Raw genomic sequence first — 21,614 nt, forward strand, 5'->3', positions numbered from 1 at the left:
GCCAACATTACCAGTCAAACAAAATGAAATAGTGTTGAGTCGCTCACTCGTGAGGCACCTCATTTGTACCACTCATTTTGTTAATTTGTCGCAATACTTCGTACCGCAAAAATGTCTTACTTCACTCCTCTATTCATTTTACTTGATTCTAAAATTATCTTTCTCCTAAAAGTTCTATTCTTAACCTCCAGAATTGCACTCCAATTAAATGTTACTATTTATTTATTTATTAAGGAAGTGATGAATACATAAATATGTATATACATTAAATATTTTTGTCGCCGTTGGAATTAATGGAATAGTCGACGCTGAAAATATGCTAGTACCTCACCTCATTTGAAGTAAGACATTGTAACACCTCATTTTAGTAAATGAGGTACTCATACAAACTGATTTTAAATTGATGTCCTACCCATCACTAAAATGAAATGAACGAATGACGCTTGTATTGCCGAATTTGACCGATAGAGGCGCCTGCTAGCCATGCGCGCCCTTTTTTTTTTGGTCAGAGTGCGCGCCTTATAGCCGTTTAGACTCGCGGCTCGCGGCTCGGCTCGCGGCGCGTCTCGTGTAGTCATGCGCAAAATGTGTCACTAAAAAGAAAAGATTGATATGCATCTTTCGTACGCTCTGAAGTACTTCACTCCTTTAGTTCACTAGTTCAGTAGCTCAACAGATCCATATATATCAATAGTACTGGTTTCATTTCTCTCATTTGCGGATATATTGAGTTGAGTGAAGAATTTGATACATAATTTCATTCAATACGAATCACTCAAACAAATTAATTTATGAATCGTAGGTTTAACATGGCGTCCTTGTTACTCTCTAAGCAAATGAGCAAGTAAATGAAAAGGTTTATAAACTGAACTGCTGAAGTCATCATCTTCATCGCGTTGTCCCGGCATTTTTGCCACGGCTCATGGGAGCCTGGGGTCCGCTTGGCAACTAATCCCAGTAATTGGCGTGGGCACTAGTTTTTACGAAAGCGACTGCCATCTGACCTTCCAACCCAGAGGGTAAACTAGGCCCGTATTGGGATTAGTCCAGTTTCCTCACGATGTTTTCCTTCACCGAAAAGCGACTGGTAAATATCAAATGATATTTCGTACATAAGTTCCGAAAAACTCATTGGTACGAGCCGGGGTTCGAACCCGCGACCTCCGGATTGAAAGTCGCACGCTCTTACCGCTAGGCCACCAGCGCACAAACTGAACTGCTGAAGTAAAGAACTAAATGAATCCGAACCACAGACCTAGAATCCGCTCGCGCTTGACAGACAGCTTAAGTGTGCGAAAGGGAAGCCATCACGTATATGAACATCCCATGAGTGCGAAAGAGTCGGACTACCAATGAGAAAACGTAACCACTTTTGAGTTTGACGACGGCCGCTGACGGCCAAGAGCGGTTCACGGTAATTTTCAAATTGAAAAATATACACGGATTAGGACGAAAAGTATTAAATAAAGTAATTCAGTGAAGATGGTGTCTTGTAGTATGCTGGGTTGCAGTGTCACAGGGCCAAATAATCCCAGCAAATACTCATTTCAGAGGATTTATGATATTCCAAGCGAAATTTTCATAACGCTATTTTGTCAAATTAGCAGCGTAAAAAGTGTAAGAAGCCGGTTTATACAGTTCATTATAAGTTTTTCTTCCTTTGTGTGCTAATATTTTATCATATTAGGCTATAATTTAAAATATTTTGTGTAAAAACATAATCTGGTACTTTACGCTAGGGCTTGACAAAATGTTCATATGACGGTATCGATAACTTGTCGGTATATCAATAGCTATGTAATGATTTCTTCACAAGACATCATTAAGATATTAGCTTTTATAACCGACTTGAAATAATAACGAATGTTATACCTTTTTGAAGGTGCTCATGTTTAGCAATCAATTTAAACTTCACTTTCCAACACAGTAAGAGTTACATTAAGATAAATCTGCAAGGATTTTGATAGCACACGCAGTGCAAGTGTTATTTATACGTCTTAATGTCGTAGAATTTTTACGTTTAAAATAACACATTTGAAAAAGTAGTCGATAAAGCAATCAAACATCGACAGATTATTAATATGTTGTAACTTGACATCACTATTTTTGATCTCACATAGACAATTTACGCACACACTTGCATTTGATTTTTGGTCACACTTTTGAAGATTGACAGTTGTTCTTGTTCATTTAATTCTATGATCCGAACTGAACTAGTGAATGAACGAGTGACATCAAGTGAAGTACTTCAATTGAATCTTTCATTCGCGAACTACCCATGTCTAATCTCGTGGCTCGCCTCGACACAATCGCATTCGGCTTGTCATTCGGTTATAAACCTTATGCTGTGCCGTTAGTGTTTAAATTATATTAGCTCGACGAGCTTGCGAGCCACGAGAGTCTAAACCGGCTATTATGACTGACTAGTGTCAATCTCAAACGAAAACGACGAACATTATCGCTTATATGGCTATTCTCTTGATAAGTACCTAAAATAAATAAAAATATCTGAGATTTGGTCAAAAGGTATTTTATTTTGAAAAAGTATTTTGAAAATACCTATTTTGCATTTAGCATTTGAAATACAAAACGCAAAACTATTTGGTATTTTGCATTTGAAATAGTAAATCTGAAAAGCATTTTGCATTTTGTATTTAAATGCTTTTTTTAAACCATTTTGTACATCTCTGCTGTTGTTATGCCATAGAGACAAACGACGATCATCAGCTGATTAACTTAGCAGACGTTTATGAATAACGCCACTAATCTTTAAATCAGGTTTCATATTAATTTATCAAAGGACTGTCTCATTTCAAACATGGACAAAGAGAATCATACTATCTTTATCTTACACTAGTACCAGCATCCAAAAGAAAAGGATGAGTATAGTTTTTGAAGTGAAAACTTCTTTAGCGGCGCTGGGCACTTTTTGAGGTGGAGAAAAAATGATAAACTCGAGACAGCGTAAGGCGATCACGTGACCGTAAGGGGCGTAAGGCGATCACGTGACCGTAAGAAGCCACGTAAGGTGGCCACTCATAGTTTAGATGGCATTTATATCAATAAAGAAAAACTCAATGTTATTTGACATTTATGTTGCGGACTCCTTTTCAAGACTCTACCTATGTTCAAATAATTTGACGTTGTCATGGCAGTATGTAAATAAACATGTCAATGAAAAAGTGTGATCTTATTTGAGAATGATAATAATATATGTAACATAGTGAAGTGAGTTTTCACTTCTATCGGCACTCCCGGAGTGCAACCGTTGTTGCTTGTTTTTGTTATATACTGACAATTTGGTTTGACCATCTATATGAACTAGGGATGTAACGATACATGATTTTGCCGATACGATACCGATACTGATATTTAAAGTAAATAATCGGCGATACCGATACCGATATCGATAGCCTGGTAGTTAGTTAATAAATCAAATAATTATATCCTTTTTATGCATGAAACATACTTATGGTTAATAGACACTCGATTTTAAGAAGTGTGAAAGACTGTAAAATAATAATCTTTAATAGAAAAAAACCGACTTCTCTAACTACTAGCCTAACCCACTTAACGGTGCTTATACTTTATTTGGTAATATGTATACATTTTATGGTAATCATAGTGGTTGATTTAGTTTAGGTATCATAGTGGTTTTCCGGGTCAAGGTCCGGGTCTGGGTCCGAGTCCGAGTACGGGTCCGAGTCCGGAGTCCGGGGCCCAATCCAAGTCAAAATCGAAATTGAAAATCACAAAACGTGTACTATGCGTCGTTGAGGAGTTCTGTTCTGATCATCATCAGCAGTTCCACTTCATCAAATGCAACAGTTTTTAATGTAAATGCTTGATTTTCTGATGAAAATATATAAAATTCTATACGGATGCCTTTAAGATTTGAGAAGTTCCCTCGATTCCTCATGGATACCATGTTCAGGACTTGAGATTGACATAAATGTGCCTAAAAACCTTACTTTGCTTAACAAACACAACGAAAAGGACAAATCACCAAATGCGAGCTATGCGTCGTTGAAAAGTTCCGTTATGATCATCATCAGCAGTTCCACTTCATCAAATGCGACAGTTTTTAATGAAAATGCTCGATTTTCTGATAAAAATACAAAAATCTCTATACGCATGCCTTTAAGATTGGAGGAGTTCCCTCGATTCCTCGTGGATCCCATCATCAGAACTCGAGCTTGACAAAATTGTGGCTTAAAAACTTAACTTGCTTAACAAACATAACGAAGAGGACAAATCGCCAAACGTGAACTATGCGTCGTTGAAGAGTTCTGTTCTGATCATCATCAGCAATTCCACTTCATCAAATGTCACTTTTTTTATGTATATGCTTGATTTGTTGATGAAAATACAAAAATCTCTATACGCATGCCTTTAAGATTTGAGGAGTTCCCTCGATTCCTCATGGATCCCATCATCAGCACTCGAGCTTGACAAAAATGTAGCTTAAAAACTTAACTTGCTTAACAAACATAACGAAGAGGACAAATCGTCAGACGTGTGCTATGCATCGTTGAAGAGTTCCGTTCTGATCATCATCAGCAGTTCCACTTCATCAAATGTCACTTTTTTGAATGTATGTGCTTGATTTGTTGATAAAAATACAAAAATCACTATATGTGTGCCTTTAAGATTTGAGGAGTTCCCTCGATTCCTCATGGATCCCATCATCAGAACTGGGTTTTGACAAAAACGGGACCAATCTGTATGCATATACATACAATCAAAAAAATAATTTTCAAAATCGGTCCAGTAATGACGGAGATATGGAGTAACAAACAAAAAAAAATAAAAAAAAAAAAACATACAACCGAATTGATAACCTCCTCCTTTTAGATTTGGAAGTCGGTTAAAAATAAGGATAAATATAAAATTCCTATTAGAAAAATAGCACGATTATACATAGTAGCTTCACTGTTACGTTGAGTAAGTAATATATCGCAGTAAACCTTACGTAAGTTTTGACACATCAAGTTAAAATGGAGGTAAAAAATTTCTTGCCCAATAAAATATCTTACTTGGGGTTGTTTACATTTTGTTATGATATCGGGTGTATTTAAATCGGCGATGGCGATATATCGGCCTGCCGATTATATCGGCCGATATATCGTATCGGTATCGGCACAAAACAGATACAGTACAGAAATCAATCTACATACAAAGTGCGCTCGAGCAACGCACACATAGACACTGCTCTCGGACCGGTTGGGACCAGTGCGAACGCGAGTGCCATCCGCTTGAGACACGCGTCTGTGAACTTTTTTGTGCAATAATGGAGAAACTAAAAAAAGTTATTATAACTGTTCAGTGGACGGTTGTTTAAATGACAGCGTTTTACACAAAAATAAAACGCTAATTAAATAACTTACCATATTCGGAACCTAAAGTAATATATTGAGAGTGGCAACACTGTAGTTAGTCGTATTGTCCTTTTCTAGCATATACGTCCATCTCTCTCCCACACCCCCACCACTTCAGGCAGTTGCGTTTGACAATTTTGACAGTTAGAAACAAACGCAAATTACCTCATTGTCTCAAAATTATACATATTTACACCAGGCAGGATTAAAACTTTAGGTTCCGAATATGGTAAGTTATTTAATTAGCGTTTTATTTTTGTGTAAAACGCTGTCATTAAACAACTGTACCGATATTCGGAACCTAAAGTAATATATTGAGACGTGTTTGTTATCGCCTGGTGGTGGGAAGACGCCAAGCCAATGTGATTATACATGTACTTACATATTATGTATATGTAATATTATTATATTAGGAGTGTTTAATTAATTAATTAATTATGTAGTACACCCTTTATTTTAATACATGTGAGGAGAGAGGTATTTAGTAAAGCATACAATTTTATATACCATTATATTATGATACTAACTTTCCATTTTATATACGTATTTAATGTAGGTACTTATAAATTTTCAACGAAAATAAGTGAGTCACCACAAGGGTGCTATAGTACTTAATTATATGTATGTGAGACTATGTAAAAGAAGATAAGTCAGTCTACTCTTCAGGGAGCATACAACATCTGTGATATGGAGTGATGTAATTAAAATATGAAAAGATAACAATCATAAAGTACTCGAGTAGTTTTTATTTATAACTCCCAATTATTGACAAATTTGATAATAATTATCTAGTAAGGTAAGCAGTTGCAGGATATAACAAGGACAAGACCTTTCTTATTTCCAGAATCCCTCAGGATTAAGTAGACGAATATTTTAAATATTCGTTATATCACTATCACTACCCACAAAGTTAATATTGGGTAGGTACTTAATAAAATGTCATAGGGAATACTTTTAATGATTTTACTGAATTCTTTTAATGACTGTGAGCCAGTGTGAGCTATTTATTTGGTTATAGCTATAAAATGCATTTAATCGTTTGTACGCTTTACTAACGCGAACGCGAGCTAATGGACCTAAACAAACCTTACTTGAAATTGTGAAGGTTACTTTGAGAGCTTAAGCCATATCATAATACTCATGTGGGCACTAGTTACGACGCTTTTTGGTGCTCTTGGCGTTCAAATGGTAAATGTAGAATTGCCACAGAGCTTTATCAATGATATTTGTATAGGTGCAGCTCATTCTGCTTATATTCATGTTTAGCTATCATCAAGTGACCTTAATTGTACTCATTATTGTCTATATATGCAGTATGAGTAGTTTACCTTATCTGGTGCCTACTAGTAGACATAAACTTGATTGTTTCTGAACGCTAAAGTGGCTTAATTTATGTAAACCATTCATAGACATAGCTTAATTCTGAATATTCAGTCTTCTCTTTCCAGATTAAGAATAAGGTACTTAATTCGAAGCCTTAGCTCATCGCATATGTGTTTTTAACCAAAATGAAAATTTGTGTTTATTTTGTGATTTTACATTATTTGCAATAACTGTGCGGAACCATGGGGTCCCCGACCTTTTGCCGGGCACCCGTGGGCCCAAAGCCAACAGCGCAGATGCCGTTTAAGAGGAACCTCTATTTTATCCAATGCTAGGGTCAACACTTTGTCGAATATATTTGATATTTATGTATATTTATTCTCCTTATGACCTAAGGGTAGGTAATTGTAACTTTTTGATATCAAATATACGCAGAATAGTCAATTATTTTGTATTCTGAAGTGCATATAATATTACTGGATTTGGGCCAGTGTGCTTTTGTATACTATATCTCTGGCCTACTATATAGGCTAGTCTATTAACATCCCGCCTCCTGGAAGGCAGTATACAGACTTCTTAGATATATTCACGGTAGTGCTAAGAGTGTGGACCTGGTTTTCCGACACTTGACTGCATGAGATTATTTTTTCAGGTCTCGAGCAAGAAGGGTGCCTAGATAGGTTGAGGTCCTCAACTTGTGGATTTGGTAGGAGCAAGACACAGACGGGGTGTAAATTAGTTAATCCACCATGTTTCAAGAGATGTGCATTCATGCCTTCAGGTTACACTGTAGAGACAGACTAACACTTTGGCAGAGTTTTGCTAACATATAATAAATGATTGCATTTGTTTGGGTGTACAATTACATGTTCCACACCAAAAACATAATTATTTATATATTTCAATCTATTTTTGAAAGGTTTGCGTTTCAAAATAGCTTCGCCTTTTCGCAAGGCGTGCTCCTGTTCCCCTATTTTATTGTGCAAAGCGAACAGTATCACAATGCTATAATTTTGTATAAATTGAGAACTAGAGGGTCATGCCCTAGACGTGACCGCCCAGAAACTGTGCTAGAACCGTTCGTGCAAACCATTCAGTCACTATTTTTTAAAAACCTTTTGTAGTGGGTACATTCCACGGTCTTAAATTTATTAAACGTGTAGTATCAAACTATGACAAGTCATGATAAGTGAAATAAGTGATAACAGTATCTGGTCCGTGCATAGAAGCACTTGCCCTTGAGGTTAGGGCATGGGTAGTTTATTATAAACTTAATCCGTGCATAGGAGCACTTACGATACAGGTGGTTTAAAACTTCCAGGGTCACAATACAGACACAAGGGTGTAAAATACATAATTCATAAACGCCCGTTAGGCCAGTTTTGTATATTTTATTTCAAACATGCTTGTGCAGCACCGCCAGCACATGATAATTTTCCTAATATACCATGGCAGTCAGGGATATAATAATTATGTAAAAAGGTAGGTAACCTTGGTCATGTCGTGTACATAGGTAGGTACTCGTAAACATGTTAACTGAAAGACAAGTGCTCTCCAGCCAAATATAATTTATGCAACTGTGAGCTGCTCTTACATTGGGATCATATGTATTTATTTCTAGTCTGTCATATTGTAGCAGGACTAGACTTCAAAGGTTTGTAGATGTTTATAGGGCCGTTAAACGGACCCTTTGTACACCTTGAGCAGGCTGTTTGTTTCACACCATGGGTAATATATATTGTAAACATAGCTTATTTCAGAATGGAATCGTAAGCTCTGTCGTGTCGTGAGCTTACCGAGCCTGATTTAATTAGAGTCCACAGATTGTATGGACCTTGGAGAATTGACCACTCCTTATTCTAATTATCAATATTCTGCCTGGGCTTATAGTCGAAATTAGGTGACTAAATCTCTTAGTATTATCTATGCCACCCAAGTTATGAGGCTTAGCGTCTCCAGACCACAATTTTATATTAGGGTGCAAAGATTTTTTCATCTTTAAAATAAAAATGAGTCGAGATAGGCCTGGAATCTTAGGTTTTTATTTTACCTATTATAATTTTAGAAATGTTATGTAAATGGAAAGCAGTTTTCACTTTTACCACAGTTAATTAGCCCAATTTCGGGTTTAGCCAATAGGGTGTTCGGGACCCTTGAAATAGATTGGTAAACAAAAATGAAAACTCTAATAACGAAGCCTATTTCGACTGATTTTTACCCAAAACATTATTTTAAACCATTTTTACTTTCTCTAAAAAGAGATATTTACAACTTAATCTTTGTAATATTTTTGTGATTGTGGTCTACTCGCACGCCTGTGTTATGACCATATCATTTATATTTCTGTGAATATGTCTGACGTGCCTTGCGCAGGCTTACATAGGTTATAATATCATCATCAATAACTTGACGTCAGTTTGTGAACGAATCAAAGATTCTTTTGGCACACCTTACGCAGGTGTAAACATGGCAGCCTTGCGCAGGTTTAGATAGGTACATAATATATTGGTTTCATCACAAATAACTTGACGTTAGTTTGTGAACGAATCAAAGATTCTTTTGGCACACCTTACGCAGGTGTAAACATGGCAGCCTTGCGCAGGTTTAGATAGGTACATAATATATTGGTTTCATCACAAATAACTTGACGTTAGTTTGTGAACGAATAAAAGATTCTCTTAGGCGCACCTTAGCAGGTGGAACCATAACAGACGTAAGTTTAAGAATAAGTATCATTCAAATCAAATGTCAAAAAGTTTATGGGTAATATTCCCTAAGTTGCGGGTTCCTTGCTCGACAAGGTGAAAGGCTTTACGCCGGCTTTAACAGGCACTTTTAGAAAGTGTCATTCACGGTGACGCGCAGATTTGCCAAAAACTAAACTTTAACTCTACAGTTAACTAATATAATTTGACAATATGAACCAAACCATGCGTCTTCGTCAATGAATCAATCTAAAGATTCCCGTATCGTTAATGCCCTTCCATGTCACAGGCTTCCGATTTTATTTGAAACGTTTAATTTAAGTGTACTATTTATGTAGGTAGGTAAGTAGGCTTAAGAATTGACCCTCTTGTATGTAGTTACGTATAGAATTAATAATCAAGTTATTCAAATTCAAAATAACACAAGCACATATAGCACCTACATGCAAGAGTTCTTTTCCTTAACCTTTAAAGCTGTAAGTACCTGCTAAGTTATATATTTAAGTAGGTACCTACCTACATAAATCAAAGATCTAGTTGGAGAGATATAAGTTGATAGTTACAGAGTGAAATACTTCACGAATTCGCATGTCATTCTTGCGCAGAGCCATGCTAATCTCTCTATGTCTAGTCAGATTTAAGTTTATGTACTGCCGAAGTACTCACTTTCCACAAAAATAAATGCAATGTTTGCGATGTAGGTTTGTTCGTTATTTATCAGCAAGTTTATTACCAAAAAATTAATTTTGCAATATTATATTAACCCGGAACGGGATAAAAAGATAAATTGCTGATAGATACTTGGACAGATAAAAAACCTACACGTCTATAAGCTTCTACCTTAATACGTAGGTTCTACGTAACACGTATTAACTATCCGATCCATTCGTATTCGAAAACACAAATCACTTGAAAGGGTATACCTCCACACATCACCATTTAAGTATTATATAATTTCAACCGTTATTATACACACACAAAGATTTAAACTAACAAGACTCGGAAGAGACTTAATAAAATTAAATTATAATGGTGACACGTGCACGCTTTACCAGCTCGATGTGTTTTCTACCATGTGTTTTAGTATTTTCATTGGCATAGCCACGGTGCGCGCAGGCAGCCTTTGAAAACACTTGCACATCACTATTCCGGATCATTTTTATTTGCTAGATAGTTTAACGGACAACTAAATTTAAATATTTATTTCGAACGGCAAAAGCCGTTAGAAACTGTTTTTCAATATAGTCAGCTAAACTGGGGTACAAATTCAAAAACTCACCAGCAGTTTAGCTTCACGACCTTCCAGATGGAAAAACAGCAAGCCAATGAGGTAATTTGCGTTTGTTTCTAACTGTCAAAATTGTCAAACGCAACTGCCTGAAGTGGTGGGGGTGTGGGAGAGAGATGGACGTATATGCTAGAAAAGGACAATACGACTAACTACAGTGTTGCCACTCTCAATATATTACTTTAGGTTCCGAATATCGGTACAGTTGTTTAATTCAACATTAAACAGTGAATTGTCGTTTTTTAAGCTACCAGTGGTTTCAGAAAGGTAAGTAGGTATCTGCTTGTATTTCGATGGTTCGTTTTAACGTTAAACAGAAAAGTTAGGTAGGTAGGATAGGTTAGTATAGGTAAGCACCCCGCCCCGGCCACTACTAGATACGAGTGCCACTACCACGATAGTTTTTTGTGCATAAATCATAGTTGACAACCCTAGAGCGACCGCCGAGCGTAGGTATGAAAAGTGAAGTACATACATGTGATTGACTTCTGTACTGTATCTGTTTTGTGGTATCGGTATCGTTACATCCCTAATATGAACGTATATGTGCAGGTATACTGCCGCAGCCGCAGGCGCGCGCTCCGGCACACGCTGGGCCACCTCCACTCTGACGTCAACGCGGCGCCATACTTCATCTTCGGCGACTTCAACTTCCGCACCGACACCGGTGGCGTCGTCAAGGTCATTATACAGGGTGCTTCCTGTAACAGGAGCAATAAATTAAACTGTAGGCTGTACTCCTCAAACTGACCAACATTTGTTCAGCAACTTATGAAAATAACTCATGTTTTGATTTTTATTACACTTTTAAGTTTATTCTAAGACGCAATGTATTGCAAATTTTGTTATTTTTAAAGCGTGACAAGCAACGTCAAACACGCTGATGTCAGCGTACATTGAAGGCAATATTTATTTTGTATGAAAAAGAGGAAGTCTAAAGGATTCATAATCTTTAAAAGTTGCTGAACAAATGTTGGTCAGTTTGAGGAGTACAGCCTTTAGTTATTTTATTGCTCCTGTTACAGAAAGCACCCTGTATACGCTTAACACATTCAGTGCCGAAAACCCGACTATCGGGTATTTTATGATTTCGTTCCCAAGCCGGACGACCCGATAGTCGGGTTCGTGGTACTACAGCTTTATATAACGAAATTTTTGTGGCCTGGCGCGGATGTCATGTTTTGCTGGGTAGCCATGAATGTGTTAATAACTATAAAACATGCATGGCAACATGTTTATCATTTTGAACTTCACAACAAAATATAACAATCTTAATCATCTACTCTTTAAGTTAAGTTAGTGTATTGTATTAATTACTCTTTAAAATGAACTTGTTCTGCATTTTACGTGTACCTACTGCTATTTAGTTTGTTATTGTGACATAAAAGTCTTAATTTAATTTGTTATAGTTTTTGATTTGTATAACTTGCGATGCTCACTGTTTTACTTTAATTTTAGTATGTATATATTCTCATAAAATGAAATTTACAATTTCTTTTGAGAAAAAATAAAGTTCTTCACTTCATACATATAAAACAAAGTCGCTTCCCGCTGTCTGTTTGTATGTATGCTTAGATCTTTAAAACTACGCAACGGATTTTAATGCGTTTATTAATAGACAGAGTGATTCAAGAGGAAGGTTTATGTATAATTTGTTAACCCGTACCACACCGGGGCGGGTCGCTAGTTAAACATAAAACAAAACTGACTGAAAGCTACCATGATAACATATTATATGATATTTATTTATGTAATTTATAAGTATAGTTTGCTTTTTTTAACTCACTCAATATATTTTCTCTCTCTGCACCAATTGAAGGTATCTCTGTTTGGCCCTATGGTTGAGAATGCCATTTGGCATTAAGTCCGCCATTTGTACATTGTTGTATATATTTTGTGCAATAAAGTTTAAATAAAATAATAATAAATAAGTAAATAACAATATTGAAACTGAAATGTCGTACTTTCAGAAAGTGACAGAAGAGTTAACAGCATGTCGGCTACAGAATGGCAACGCTACCGAGTCTTCGAAACTCCAGTATCGAGGGCCGGATGGCAGAATAGTTCTCACGGTAGCCAAGAAGGAGTTCGCCCATCAGGACCATCAGAAGATCTTCCGAGAGCCCTGGGTACGTAATTTGAAAATATACTTGGTCAAGCTAATCTTGTCAGTAGAAAAAGGCGGCAAATTTGATAAATCGCGGGTTAGCAACACTACGTGTGAATGGTTCGAAAATCGCGTGTCATTTATATCTTATCTGTGGAACTTTAAATCTTCTCGGGGCAGAGGTGTAGGGTTGGAGCCGGTTAGCTTTATTTGACGTTCATAAGTGCATTGTAATTATGCCTACTTGAATAAATTATCTTTTTATCTTTTAACTGTTTTGTATAGGTACATTTCATCGTTGTTCGAAGTACATTGCTGCTTTTTGTTCGTTTCCTAGGGATAACATACTTTAGTTTGCTTTACATTGCTACTGACATCCAGCTTGACAGACTATACCTATGTCACATCACATAGGTACATTAAAAAAAATACGTGAGTGTCGTGGAACACTCGGTTAGAAGTTAGAACGAAGTTAAGAAAGGGTCGCGACAGAAAACTCTTACACTTTTTTTCGTCTAGCGCCCATCCGCCAAGTCCGTACCGTGTGATAAGGAACTTAGTTCCAAAACGTTCCAATAATTTTGCTACCATGTGACACATACTGCTTTTCACATTACATATGAGGAAATAATTTCCATGTTCATGGAACACTCGGTTGAAACGAAGTTAAGGGTCCATTCGCCAAGTCTGTACCGTCAGATAAGGAACTTAGTTCCAAAAATGACATCATCACGAATAATTTTGGAAATGCATGCCAGCAAGGGACATATGGTAGCGTCCATGTAAAGGCCAAAACACATCGGTTACATTTTTGCGTAGATGTGCGTAAAAATATTGCAGCGGTGCACCTCTTGTACACAAGCCTTTATAGGGTATTTGACTGTATCTAAAATAAATTATTTTACACCATGCATGAAATAAACCACCAGAAGATTAATAGGGAAACGTACACAGCAGTTATTTTAGTCACAATTACTATTTTAAAACCAGTATAAAACTATAAAGAGTAGGTAATTTGATTGTGACATCACATGCTAGTGTTTCACGTAAATTCCATCGTTATGACAGTTCGAAAAAAGAAACTGATTTGACTAGTAATAATATTCCCTATTGTCACTGACAATCCAACCTCTAGACTGAGCTTAGGCCAATTCTTTCATGAAACCGATGCTGCCAAAAATACGGGGGTGCGGGGGGACGAGGTGAGCGAATGTGTCGTGATTGGTCCGTTCAAAGACACGGACCAATCACGGCACGGGATTGACTCGAAGATGGAGTAACGCTACCGTATGTGTGGCAGAGGGGGTAGCGCGACTATGCTATGTCTAGAGGTTGGATTGTCTGTGCCTATTGTAGACAAAACACAATAATAAATCGATGCGTTTTATTTCAGTTGCAACGTTTCGACCGCGAGTTGGAAGCTCTGCGTCCGCACCTGTACGAGTTTCCCGTCAAATTCCCACCGACGTATCCCTTCGAGGAGGACGTACAGCTGCCCACGCATTACATGAAGACCAGGTAACTTACTAATTAACTAAGATAGTTTCTACTAGAGATGCACCGGATATCCGGTTACTATCCGGCCTATCCGGCCGTTATTTCAGTATCCGGCCGGATACCGGTTAGTGGCCTACTATCCGGCCGGATACCGGATAGTAAAATTAACACATTTTGGGGCAAAAAATGAAATCTAAAAAACAGTCACGGTCATAATGCTAACGACACTGTAGATAGAAATGAATACGTAACCAATGTCACACAATACACTTATTTGTTTCCTACATAAAAATACGCGCGCGCACTTGTAACTATAAATAAAGTATAAACGATCTTACTACGTAATGACATGATAAAACTCGTTACGATCCTAGAAATGTGTCCGCGCGAACGTTTACTACGAAACAGGTCGAAACCTGCACGACGCGCACCTGCAAAACTCAAAATATAGGTATAGTTCCGCCGGCCGGATACCGGATATTCGGCCAGTGTCCAGGCCGGATATCCGGTGCCCGGCAAAACAACTATCCGTTGCATCTCTAGTTTCTACCTGAGCGTTTCTTTTATTTTTTGCCATTTTTATATATTGTGACCTTTTTTGGCACTTTTGTGTTATTTCTAGTCAGGATCGCGAGCCCTTTTCATCCTTATAGGAGAAAAAAGTGTCCTATAATTTCCATACATTTTTCAAACTTTCCTTTTTATGACCGCCATACAAGTATATGGGGAAATGGTAACAATAGGAAAACCTCTGAGACCTTTTTTATCCCATTAAGATCGAAACAGTTCGTGATTCTGAGTAGAAACAACACAAAAGTGGCAAAAAAGGTCACGATATATAAAAAAATTAAATTTTCGGCGTATTACATGGAATGGAAGAGTGCGAAAGCGGTTATGAAAACTTTATACTTATTGTTTTTTACAAGCTATCATTTAACTAGCTCTCACAAGCTAAATTAGGGTGCCAATGCAATATCATGGTGCTACTACCGAGCTGATGTGATGGACACAGGGGGGGGGGGGGGGGGCAGGGCGCTATAGATCAGTTTCTTTTTTCGAACTGTCAAAACGATTTTGCTACTATGGAATTTATATGAAACACTAGCATGTGACGTCACGATCAAATTATCTACTCTTTATAGTTTTGTACGGGTTTTAAAATATAAATTGTGTCTAAAATTAACTGCTGTGTACGTTTCTCTAATAATCTTCTGGTGCTTTATTTCATGCATGATGTAAAATAATTTATTTTAAATACAGTCAAATACCCTGTTCTGCGATAGAACAATACAAACGAAACCTGTGTTTGAGTTCGTTAAAATTGTCTCGATGAGTCTTTGCCTGATGAAAGAAAAGTACAGTTAAGATCGGTTTTCCTAGGATAGCGGTGCCGTCATATAGCGGCCGTCTCCATACTAAATTATCCGGCTAAATATGGATGTCGTAGTATTTGTATGGAAACGACCGCTATATGACGGCACCGCTATCGGAGGAAACCAAAGCTTTAGCGATAAAACTTGTACTTACCTAAAATGGTTTTTTTGACAAACAACTTATTTTTGCGTTAGTTAGTGTTAAGTTTAGTGTTGTGTATGCAGGTGTCCGGCGTGGTGTGATCGTATACTGCTGTCGCAGTCCGCGCGGTTACTCGTACAGCACGACCCGGCCAGACCTGAAGGCCGACATCTTCACACGTCGAGGTAAATTACTTCTAATACTTATACAGCGGTGGCGGAAGCGGTGGTGGCCGAGTGGATACGACGTCCGACTTTCAATCCGGAGGTCGCGGGTTCAAATCCTGGCTCGTACCAATGAGTTTTTCGGAACTTATGTACGAAATATCATTTGATATTTATCACTAGCTTTTCGGTGAAGGAAAACATGGTGAGGAAACCTGCATACATCTGCGAAGAAATTCAAAGGTGTATGTGAAGTCCCCAATCCGCATTGGGCTAGCGTGGGGACTATAGCCCGAGCCCTCTCGCGCATGAGAGGAGGCCTGTGCCCAGCAGTGGGACGTATATAGGCTCAATTTTTTTTTATTTACTTATACAGCGTGACCTTAGCCATTCGACAAACCCTGAAATCCCTCGTAGGGTGACTTCTCAGGAATGCTCAAACGTTAATATTTTTTTTATTATAGTTCGTTTTTTTAGCATTAGAAAGAAGGTAAGCGATCTTGACATGTCTTTTAATTGAAAAACGCTGTTTAAAAATCAGTAACTTATACTTATGAAAGCAGAAGAATATAAATGATCGTATTAGATTCATAATTGTTACATATTTGCCGTGATTTATTTTTAAAACATGTTTTTCAATTAAAGTGTCTTTTAATTAAATCAAGATTGTTTACCTTTTTTCTAATGCTAATAAAAAACGAACTATAGAACAAAAGCTAAAAAAAATTAAAATTAAAGTTATTTCCAATAATCGACAACAAAAAGAAACACACTGTATTCATAATTGGCAGTATTTTTGACAATTTGTTCGAAAATGTGCGGCAATGATGACATTTGTCAAAAGTCAGAATCTTATTAGTGAAATGAAATTAAAAAATGAAAATGAAAATGAAAAATGATTTATTTAGGCATCAAAAATGCAGCTTATTACATAGTGGAAGGGTATTACATTTTTAGGAGTAAGTATTCTATTGTTAGACAGCCTAGGAATAGTGTCCTGAGCCCTAAACTAGGTAAACCTGTCTTATAGGGATCAGGGAATAAACCACCGCTACTTCTAGCAATGCAGGTTGGTTGTGAAGTATACACATGTTAAAAATATTATACCTAAGGTCTGATCGCTTACATATGTACTATACGTACCTATACAATGCAACATTTATGGCAACAATTTTTTTTAGTTTAATAAGGATGATAGAAATATGACATTGCACTTAAACCAGTATCAACTATATACCTACTCATCTGTTTATACATTTATATTCACTATTACTATAATTTATTATACCTACTGCTAAGATAATTACGTAAGTGTGTTGTGTGTGTGCTTGTATGATGAACTATACCATGATATATATATTACCTTTAAACGAGCAAGCAAGTAGTGACCATAGAAGGTAGCATCCTATAGAAGTGGTATACGCGTCACCGTGAGGGACAAAACATAGGCAATGCGACCTGTATATGTTTGTCCTAAAAGGCAGATAATTGGCTCAAACCCTGTAAAGGCGTTTATTTCCTAATATAGGGTGTGTTTATGTATCTACGTAGGTATATTTATCTATTCAAATATCGTTGCATATGTATTACCTAGTACTTGTTTGTGCAGAAAGTCGGTAGCGGATTCTACGGACAGCAGCGGACGCGTATCGTCGTCGGACACGTCTCCGGCACGCTCCGGCTCGCCAGCGAGGAGCCATCAGGTACACTCATTGTTACAAGTAGAGATGCACCGGATATCCGGTTACTATCCGGTATCCGGCCTATCCTGCCATTATTATAGTATCCGGCAGGATACCGGATAGTGGCTTACTATCCGGCCGGATACCGGATAGTGGCCTACTATCCGGCCGGATACCGGATAGTAAAATTAACACATTTTGGGGTAAAAAATGGAATCTAAAAAACAGTCACGGTCATAATGCTAACGACACTGTAGATAGAAATGAATACGTAACCAATGTCACACAATACACTTATTTGTTTACATAAAAATACGCGCGCGCACTTGTAACTATAAATAAAGTATAAACGGTCTTACTACGTAATGACATGATAAAACTTGTTACGATCCTAGAATAGTGTCCGCGCGAACGTTCACTACTAAACAGGTCGAAACCTGCACGACGCGCACCTGCAAAACTCAAAATATTGGTATAGTTCCGCCGGCCGAATATCCGGCGGCCGGATACCGGATATTCGGCCAGTGTCCAGGCCGGATATCCGGTATCCGGCCAAACAACTATCCGTTGCATCTCTAGTTACAAGTTCAGACTTGTCCTGAACAACATACGGCGTTGTTCATAAACGGCTGCTAAGTTAATCAGCTGATGATCGTCGTTTGTCCCTCTCTATGGCATAACGACAGATAGGGAGAAACGACGATCATCAACTGATTAACTTAGCAGCCGTTTATGAATAACGCCAATAGCTTATAAAATATTGCAGGTATGTTTAACTTTAGTGATATCCTCCTAAGGCCCCAAGGTCCTTCCTATAGTGCTTTTTCAGTTCGATGAAATTTTTAACCATATTCAATTGGAACAGAGTTGCATTTCATTTGTTTCGTTTAATATTCAAACAAATAAAAATCAACTTTATTCCCTGCGCTATAGGTTCAAATTTCAGTGGCTAGTTTTGGGTTTTTAATTTGTATGGCTGGGCCTTAGGAGGCTAATATTTTAAGTAGAGATGCACCGGATATCCGGTTACTATCCGGTATCCGGCCTATCCGGCAGTTATTTCAGTATCCGGCCGGATACCGGATAGTGACCTACTATCCGGCCGGATACCGGATAGTAAAATTAACACATTTTGGGGTAAAAAATGGAATCTAAAAAACAGTCACGGTCATAATGCTAACGACACAGTAGGTAGAAATGAATACGTAACCAATGTCACACAATACACTTATTTGTTTACACAAAAATACGCGCGCGCACTTGTAATTGTAACTATAAACGAACTTACTACGTAATGACATGATAGAACTCGTTACGATCCTAGAAATGTGTCCGTGGGAACGTTCACTACGAAACAGGTCGAAACCTGCACGACGCGCACCTGCAAAACTCAAAATATAGGTATAGTTCCGCCGGCCGAATATCCGGCGGCCGAATACCGGATATTCGGCCAGTGTCCAGGCCGGATATCCGGTATCCGGCCAAACAACTATCCGTTGCATCTCTAATTTTAAGGATAAGTTTGTCTATGGCGCCCTGTCAGCGTTCTCTTCATTCTGTGCCATAACCGATTGTAGTGCCTTATAAATTTTGTAGAGATGCCCCGAATAATTGTTTTGGCCGAATACCGAATATTCGGCCCCTCCCTCGGCCCAAGCGCCGAATATTCGGCGTCCGAATATTAGTGATATAATTTTTGGTTTTCACCCTTTGAGTACGGAGCCCTAAAAAGTGTCTGTTTCCAGTCAAGCCCCGGCAAAACGTTAGAGAAGAAATCGTCAGTGGCCGACCTGGACGCGTTATCTGTGCCCGGTATCGGAGTCGCCAGGAAGAGTATCGCCGATCCTACTAGTGTGCAACACGCTATCAACTCCAGGTACTAAGCGTATATATTCTATTCGATTATAATAATTTATTAAAAAAAAACTCCATCCATCTATAATACCTTTAACCTGTCGAATCCCACGATATGACGTCACCATAAGCGTTCTGGCTCATATATGAGCCGTGGGAGCTGACAGATTAAACGAGCAATTCTTGTTTATTTATATATATATTTCGGGGATTAACGATTTCGATGAAATTTGCTATATGGGGGTTTTTGGGGCCGAAAAATCGATCTAGCTAGGTCTTATCTCTGGGAAAACGCGCATTTTTGAGTTTTTGTATGTTTTCCGAGCGAAGCTCGGTCACCCAGATATTATAAAATAATGACATCACTACATAGCATGGACTAACCTATAGGACCCGCAATCGCCATTTTGAGTAGCGTGACTTTATATTTAGTTCCCAAAAGTATAGCAGATGTCTCTAGTAGTGTCAAATGTTGCAATAAGTGTGATTCTGTATCAATGCCATGTGACGGGTTGGAATGACAACTATCGTCATGCTCTCGTCTTGCCTCAATGTCGATAATATATTTCGTGAGATGGCGCTTCGACCATACCCCGTACTGAATTCGTTTCATTTGACGCATTTTTTTTGGATGTTTGATATTAAAAAAATATAAATATATTCATTCATATAAAATATAAATATAATAGCATTAGCGATGTCTTACTAATTTTAATAACTCGTAATACATTTTTCTGTCACATAATATTAATGTTACCGACGCGCGGTAACACGATACATTACATTTATAGTACATTATTGCAGAGGCCGGGAAAGAGCAATTCGTGGATGAGTTTCGATTTTGTCGGACGACGCGAAGCGGAGTCCGACAAAGAAGACGAATCCACGAATTGCTATTCCTGACGAGGCATATATAGTGCTTTTCTCCAAACATGCGAGGAAATAAGCTCAAATAATAATTATTTAAGCATCAAGCATCACTCAAATCGAACCTTCACATCAAGAATGTCAAAAACAATTCCCCTCTAATTAATTTTTAAAAGTTAAAGGCACAAACTTATTCGGCCATTCAGTACCATTCAATATTCGTTCATTCAATATAATTGTGCAATATAGTTGGTCAAACCAATTTGTCAGTTAGTAAGAACCAGGAAAACTATACCCATCCTATTCTTTTGGGTGCTAGTACTAGAGTAAGACAAAGATAGTATGATTCTCTCTGTCTATGTTTGAAATGAGATAGTCCTTTGACAAACTATAAAAGCTTTAATATTAACACGGATTTAGATCCTTAAAAAATATATAAAAATAATCTTTGATTTTATTAAGCAGTATTCGCACGATCAGACACGAGCACAACGGTCTTGTAAGAACGAGACATGAAAGGCTTACTATCTCACTCTATCCTATAGCTTGAAATGATAGCTGATCGGGTCGTGTAGACGCGGCTCGCGGCTATAATAATTGGCTGTTTACGTTTTTTATTTTTAAAAAGTAAAAAACACTACAGTAATAAGTTATTACTGTAGTGTTTTTTTACTTCCCGTCCGCTAGAAAAGGACAGCGATAGTTTGATTTTTTTAAATTAGAGTTTGACAATAACGAAGATCTTCCCGTACTATTTTTGCTACAATAAGGTGAACATTTCCGAGCATATTGGAGAAAAGTATTTTTACCTATTTGTAATATATTTGATAAAGTTCTATTTTTTTATTGACATATTTATTTACACTGGGTACCATGACAACCTCAAATATTATACTCAACATATGTAACAAGTGCGAGTTGGACTCGCGCACGGAGGGTTCCGCACCATCAACGCGGCCAAGTGCGAGTCGGACTCGCCCATGAAGGGTTCCGTATTTAGGCGATTTATGACGTATTAAAAAAAAAACTACTTGCTAGATCTCGTTCAAACCAATTTTCGGTGGAAGTTTACATGGTAATGTACATCATATATTTTTTTTAGTTTTATCATTCTCTTATTTTAGAAGTTAGGGGGGGGGGGGGGGGGACACACATTTTACCACTTTGGAAGTGTCTCTCGCGCAAACTATTCAGTTTAGAAAAAAATGATATTAGGAACCTCAATATCATTTTT

At 37.6% G+C, this 21,614-nt stretch overlaps 1 protein-coding gene and 1 non-coding gene across 3 annotated transcripts in view; one reads left to right on the plus strand and one right to left on the minus strand.

The window, feature by feature from the left end:
• Positions 1 to 21,614, plus strand: part of LOC134657441 (inositol polyphosphate-5-phosphatase A) — a 57,881-nt gene that overhangs the window by 14,016 nt on the left and 22,251 nt on the right. For both annotated transcript variants that reach the window (XM_063512995.1, XM_063512994.1), the window contains exons 5-10: positions 11,247 to 11,375; positions 12,665 to 12,823; positions 14,195 to 14,319; positions 15,897 to 15,998; positions 17,587 to 17,680; positions 19,405 to 19,535. In XM_063512995.1, coding sequence (XP_063369065.1) covers positions 11,247 to 11,375; positions 12,665 to 12,823; positions 14,195 to 14,319; positions 15,897 to 15,998; positions 17,587 to 17,680; positions 19,405 to 19,535 — 740 coding nt within the window. The remainder of the gene's footprint in view (positions 1 to 11,246; positions 11,376 to 12,664; positions 12,824 to 14,194; positions 14,320 to 15,896; positions 15,999 to 17,586; positions 17,681 to 19,404; positions 19,536 to 21,614) is intronic.
• On the minus strand, positions 9,967 to 10,068 carry LOC134657771 (U6 spliceosomal RNA). Its single transcript, XR_010097645.1, has one exon. It is a non-coding gene; the product is annotated as a U6 spliceosomal RNA (small nuclear RNA).

This window comes from Cydia amplana, chromosome 20 (genome assembly GCF_948474715.1).
Source record: "Cydia amplana chromosome 20, ilCydAmpl1.1, whole genome shotgun sequence".
NCBI classification, from domain to species: domain Eukaryota; kingdom Metazoa; phylum Arthropoda; class Insecta; order Lepidoptera; family Tortricidae; genus Cydia; species Cydia amplana.